Source organism: Erigeron canadensis, chromosome 5, assembly GCF_010389155.1.
Source record: "Erigeron canadensis isolate Cc75 chromosome 5, C_canadensis_v1, whole genome shotgun sequence".
NCBI lineage: Eukaryota > Viridiplantae > Streptophyta > Magnoliopsida > Asterales > Asteraceae > Erigeron > Erigeron canadensis.
This window is the reverse complement of record NC_057765.1, coordinates 25,561,614-25,567,764: the sequence shown is the minus strand read 5'-3', so window position 1 is coordinate 25,567,764 and position 6,151 is coordinate 25,561,614. Positions and strand designations below refer to the sequence as shown.

The 6,151-nt window shown below is 35.6% G+C and overlaps 1 protein-coding gene across 1 annotated transcript; it reads right to left on the bottom strand.

Moving 5' to 3' along the window:
- Positions 1 to 2,065: 2,065 nt before the first annotated feature.
- LOC122601928 (glutamyl-tRNA reductase 2-like) lies at positions 2,066 to 4,827 on the bottom strand. Its single transcript, XM_043774658.1, has 3 exons — positions 4,331 to 4,827; positions 3,456 to 3,697; positions 2,066 to 3,368 (listed from the first exon to the last, which is right to left on the bottom strand). Exons 1-3 carry the CDS (start codon positions 4,608 to 4,610, stop codon positions 2,247 to 2,249), a joined length of 1,644 nt encoding a protein of 547 aa, XP_043630593.1. The 5' UTR covers positions 4,611 to 4,827; the 3' UTR covers positions 2,066 to 2,246.
- Positions 4,828 to 6,151: the final 1,324 nt, after the last annotated feature.

Below are 6,151 nucleotides of genomic sequence, written 5' to 3'. Positions count from 1 at the left end.
TGTCCCAGGGTGTTTGACCCTAGGTTGCCTTGTCCCAGGGTGTTTGACCCTAGGTTGCCTTGTCCCTGGGTGTTTGGCCCTAGGTTGTCTGGATTCTAGGTATTTGACCCTGCGGCATTGTTTTGTTGATTGTTGGTTCTTTACACTCTTGATCGAGGATCCATTGGTTGCCTGCGCCTTCCACTTGGTGGTGTGTCACCATCATATTCATCGTATTCTTCATCGAAATTGATTGCCCTTCCTGATAGTGCTCCCGTATCTTGAAGGCGTCGTAGGGTACTCAAAATACTGGAGTAGTTATGCCGTATGTATGCTTCGTCGATCTGAGGTATAGCTGATGTAGAGACGTGTGTTGCCCCTACTGATGAAGGTGTTATTCTTGTGCCTCCCTGATTTCGGTTGAGATCTATGCTTTCTTCACCGAAACCAGGTGGCGGCCTATTTTCCTCGCTCATTTTTCTAGGTTTTTAGGGCTTGGGGAAACAAAATTTTTTGCAGGTTTTGTTGTTCGGAGAGTGTCCCACGGATGGCGCCAATTGTTTGTACAGCCAATCCGGTTACCTTGAAAGGAGGAATGGGGGTGGTTGTGGTTGTTGCTTGGTGATTCCCTTCCGGTAAGGCTGTGCCTTTTGTACGCCAAGAATGTGTGTGTGATTATGATTTGATCTAGCCATCCTTCCCCCTATTTATAGGGGGTTTGTGACTTACTCCACAACTAGGGTTTTATGCGTTATGTATATCACCTCCGGGAATAGGGGATTTGATATGATCTTCTTTTCTAAGATATAGGATTCTTGATAAATACAATTCTTTTCCTTGTTTACCGGAAGTGAAGCGTACCCTTCGAACGTATCCTGCGTGCCTATGGCTGGATGGGTACGTCATCACAAATATAAACTAAATCTTACATAGCATGAAATAAAATTAAAAATTGTTAAAAAATGACAGCTAAGCTAAAAGATTACGTGACAATTAACTAACATAAACAACTAAGCCTTAAATTATCCTCTGTTATCTATACAGAGAGATTAATTTTAGTTGATACAACTTAGGTAGTTAGGTAGCAATCAATTGATAATGAATAATATAAAATTTTTTCGAACAATCCCCACTAATGGCCAGCTACAAACATAAATAACAAACAAAAATGAAGGGACAAAAGAAGAGTTATCTAAAAGTACTGATATCTTTCGATTTTTTTTTTTTGAACATTGATTTCTTTCGATTTGAATTGTTACGTGATGGAAAAACTTGAAAGAATTCGGCTTAAATGAATTTTCCGAATAAAGGGCCCAAATCCAAATCAACCAAGCCTTCTGCCCTTTTCACATATACTTTTCCTTGTCCCTTTCTTATGAATAAGATTGCATTCCCTTTGAACTTTGAAATGTCCACAAAAACATAAATAAATTTATGTGCTTCCTCCGTCCCAATTGTTTGTGTTTATATGCTTCATCCGTCCCTATTTGTTTGTAATTAATGAAGTCTTTAATCCATATAATGTTCACTTATGATAAAAATATTTTTTTCCAAACATTCCTTAGAGATAGAACCTCACCATAAAATGGTGAATTCTTACACGCACCTTAGACAACGAAATATTGACCATTGACCGTTATAAGTATTTGAGGAAAAACCAAAAGTTTGTCATCCCTGAGGATCAGAGGATCAAACTCAAGACCTTAAATATAACTGAGAGTGCCTCATATCAGCTTAGATTGACCATCATTTAATTAAGGACTTTCTATAAGCAAAGAGATGCACAATTAATGTCTTTTGAATAATTTTGGGACAAACAAATATGACATTGTAGACAACTTCATTCATTTTGGGTCATGGCCATTTTTGCTTACTCGTTACATCTGGCTTCAAAAGAGTTGTACAATATTTGATTCATTTTTGAAGTCTGTTATTGTAGTTCTTACTATTTTTTTTCACGGGGCACAGTTAAATTTTATTACAGATTTGATACACATAAACTGGCAACCAAGTAACTTACCTCACCCCTGGGCGCACCAAGTAATCAATGATAGATGTCCAATTTTTTGAGGTAGATAACAATCAATTGAAAGATTTTAATGGACTAATATACAGCTTTTGCTATTGTATCAATTGGTATTATTACACTCTTCCAGCCTCATCAATTGCCTCTGAATTGGGTATCGCTAAGTAACACTCATAATAATCATCACCAAATATAGTGATGGATAAACGAATCAAATAACTTCCGGTTAAAACTGGTTTAGTTATTGTACCTGTGACTTCTCCATCTTGGACCGGATCTTCTCTTCCAATATGGAAATTTCCATCTCCAGTCCAAATATCCGGTTCAACGCATGCATATTTTCAATAATCTCATTCAATGACCGACCTTCGGTTTCATCACATCTCAGGTGCTGCATGGGACCATGAAGTAGCCTGTTTACTATACCCTTACTTAGCTCATGTATAGCTTTCTGGTTTTTCTTGGTTATATCACCACCCATTTTTGCTAAACACTTTTCCATTTCACTCTCTCTAATTCTTTCAGCGTATGCCCTGAGTTTCTTAATTGTTGGAACTGTCTCTAAAGAATCTTTCCAAGCTTCAAATTCTCTTACTTCATCTGATATGATTAATTGAGCTTCTTCTGCCTTGCGTAGCCGGTCTTTTTTGTTAGCTTCAACAACTTCCTTGAGATCATCCACATTATATACACGGGCTGTTGTCAAATCTGAGACACATGATTCCACATTTCTTGGAACCGATATATCTACAAATAACCTTGGTGTCGGAGTTTCAGGCAGTATCTGAACTTGCTCTTTCGTAAACAACAAGGTTTCAGAAGCCGTGCAGGTGAAAACCACATCAGAATCTGCAGCACACGTCATTAAATCTGAGAAAGGTTGATAGACTATTTCAACATCCTGAAACTCCCCACGTATGGCAGCGACTCTATCTTCAGTTCTATTTACAACGACCATCTTTTTACACCCTTTTGCAATTAAATGTTTGATCACAAGTTTCCCCATTTTGCCAGCTCCAACAACCAACACATTTACGGAGTCATAAGAATGGTCGGGGATCTTCATTTGGGCAAGTTCTACAGCAGCTGAACTGACTGAAACCGACCCTGAAGAGATATTAGTCTCCGTTCTGACCCGTTTACCTACTATGATTGCATGCTTGAAAAGCCCGCTGATCTTTCTATCAAACCCAGGAACCCCTTGTCCTACTTTTACAACATGCTTTACTTGAGAAAGGATTTGACCTTCCCCAAGAATTAGGGAATCAAGCCCTGCAGATACTTCAAACAGGTGCTTGGTGGCATCTTTTTCATACAACATGAATTGATGTTGTCGTATATCTGAAATGGAAACACCACTAACCTACATTTGGAAATGTATATAATTTAATTATTTCCAATATTATACATAGAAAGCCATATTTTTGTATAATACTAAACTTGACAGTACCTTTGACATCCATTCAGTGATTTCTTTAACGCCACGATGTTGGGAGAGTGCCACAGCATATATCTCCATCCTGTTACACGTGCTAAGAACAGCGGCTTCTTCTATGTGATTCAACGCACATAGTTCAGTTATTGCTTGAGGCAGTTCTGCCTCCGGAATAGAAAGCTTCTCACGGATTTCAACTGGCGCAGTGTGAAAACTTAGCCCAATCACCATAAGACCACTTTTTTCCTTTGTATATCCTACAGATTGCATACAAAAGACATTATTATGAGACCATAAGAGAATAAACAAGTCTTCTGGTAGCCTACACAATTTGACCAAACGATATAGTTCATTTTCAATAACTTCCGGTCCTTTGTTTTTTTAGAGGTATATGTATTTTTTGACCGAAAGATACTACTAATTCTGGTCATTTTACAACATTAGCATTAAATTGACTATATGCTAATAAATAATTGTATACAGTAGACTATTATTGCGATTAAAATGTTTAGGACAGAGTCGAACACACGCCACTTCCATCCTCAAAATGTTAGAATTCTTACAAAACAGCAAACCGGTCTACGTTTATTTACATTTCAAAAGGGAAAAGACGTTTAATTTTGGTAATTTTATCTTTGCTCAAGAGTTCCATAAATTCGATCCGAATGCACCACACAGTTTAACATTTACTTACTTTTTCTATGATTTACGAAAGCTTGACAAGTCCTATGTAGCAAAAATCGAACGAATTTACCGCAGTTTTAAGGAAATAATACCTAGAAGACTATACTCTATTTCATACAAATAGTAATAACATATTAATTCATGAAACAATAACCTACAATACAATTTAAAAGTTCAAAAAAAAAAGGAAAAACTACAAAACTTACTTTCAGCAGAAGAGGTTTTAAGAAGCTCAAGTGCAGAAATACTCGATGAATTCGACGAAATCGAATCGGGTTGAACCTGGCATCTGATGTTCCGAATTCTAGATCCTTGATGATGATCACAACCAATTCTCAATGATTTAATATTAACAGCTACAGACGGATTAATAATATTCACATGATTCCGTGATCCAACAAAAGATAAACAAGAATTAGAAGATGAATTGAGATTCATCATCATAATATTATTACAGCTGGATTTAGGAACAATAATACCAACCATTTAATTTCAATTAAAATTACACAAAATGAAGAAGACTTTGTAATGATTTAAGAAAATTTGTAAATAATAATGATAATAATAATAATAAGGGAGGAGTCAAAAGCCCTATAAAATGATTTATAAAAAAAAAATGTGCTAGTTGAGTAGTTGGACGGAAATGGCCACCGCGTTAGGGTTTGGTAGTATATATTTTGTTTAGTGATGCGGCATCTTTGACTAAAACAAAAAATTGGATCTTTTTTAGTTAAAAAAGATAGATAGATAGAAGAAGAATGAGAATGGGGAAGGAATGGGTCGTTTGGCCCACACACGCCTGTTTTGTAAGAAAAACATGAGTTTAGACTTTGACTTTTTCCATCGCTATTGGACCATTTTCATTCATTCATATGAACGAATCAACCCGTATCCTGTTACATTTTTGTTCGAATTAGTCACAAGGTATCTTGCTAAAATGCTAAGTAAAATTATTACTCGTATTTTTCTTTTATACTACAAGAGAAAATTGAGTATGATATTATCTTACATTCCATATTTTCTGTGTTAAAAATTAGTATGCGAAAGACTTTTTATTTAAGTTAAGGGTGTGATAACACCCATATTTTCTGTGTTAAAAATTAGTATGCGAAAGACTTTTTATTTAAGTTAAGGGTGTGATAACACCATATTCACTTTCCGATATTATTATAGTCACTTATATAATAAAAAAGTAAAGTAACATAATTATATGATATATTAGAGATGTCAAAAGCTCGGTTAGCTAGGTCTTATGTTAACCCAATCCATATTCTCGGTCTTGTGTTTTCTGGCAAGTGTTGAATTTGAAATTTTTTGGTTAGGATTCGTGCGAAAATTAATTTTGAGAAGTTTGGTGGTGGTTTCGTGGTCTAATTCGAAGAAATGAGTGAGATATCAAAATTTTAAGTTTTCCAGCTAATTTTCCGACGAAAGTTAGCCGGAGAAGATGAAGATGATGACAACAGAAAAGTAAATTTCAGTTTTCGTTCCTGAACTTGTCAATTTTTGCACTTTTAGTCCCTCGCGTGTTTTGCACGTGTCCGACTTAACGGTTGAAACTTAACGGCGTTTGGCGAAGGACGATGATTGAAAAAATATGCCAACTTTAAGGTCAAAATTGTAATTTTTTCACTTAAGAGACGAAAAGTACAAAACGTGCCAACTTTAGGGACGAAAAGTGTAATTTACTATAAAAAAAAAAAAAAGAGACTGGTTCATTTAAAACGGAAATTTTTGTCTAGTTGTTCGATCTTGGCATGACATGCTATAAACAAGTTGAGCTCGTGCCATGGATTGGCATTGTTTTGAAAACTCAAACATTTATGCCGTTTCAACCAAAAATCGATGGGGTGGTCGATTTTATAAACAAGTTATCTTTTTAAGAAAAAAAGGTAATTATAATCATTTTGAGAGTAAGATTCAACCGCTCGACCTTCTTCATACCAGCTCTTTTACACAATAGTTATTGGCTAAGTTTGCAAACATAATCACTATCTATATAGTTTTCTATATATTTAAATTTTTAG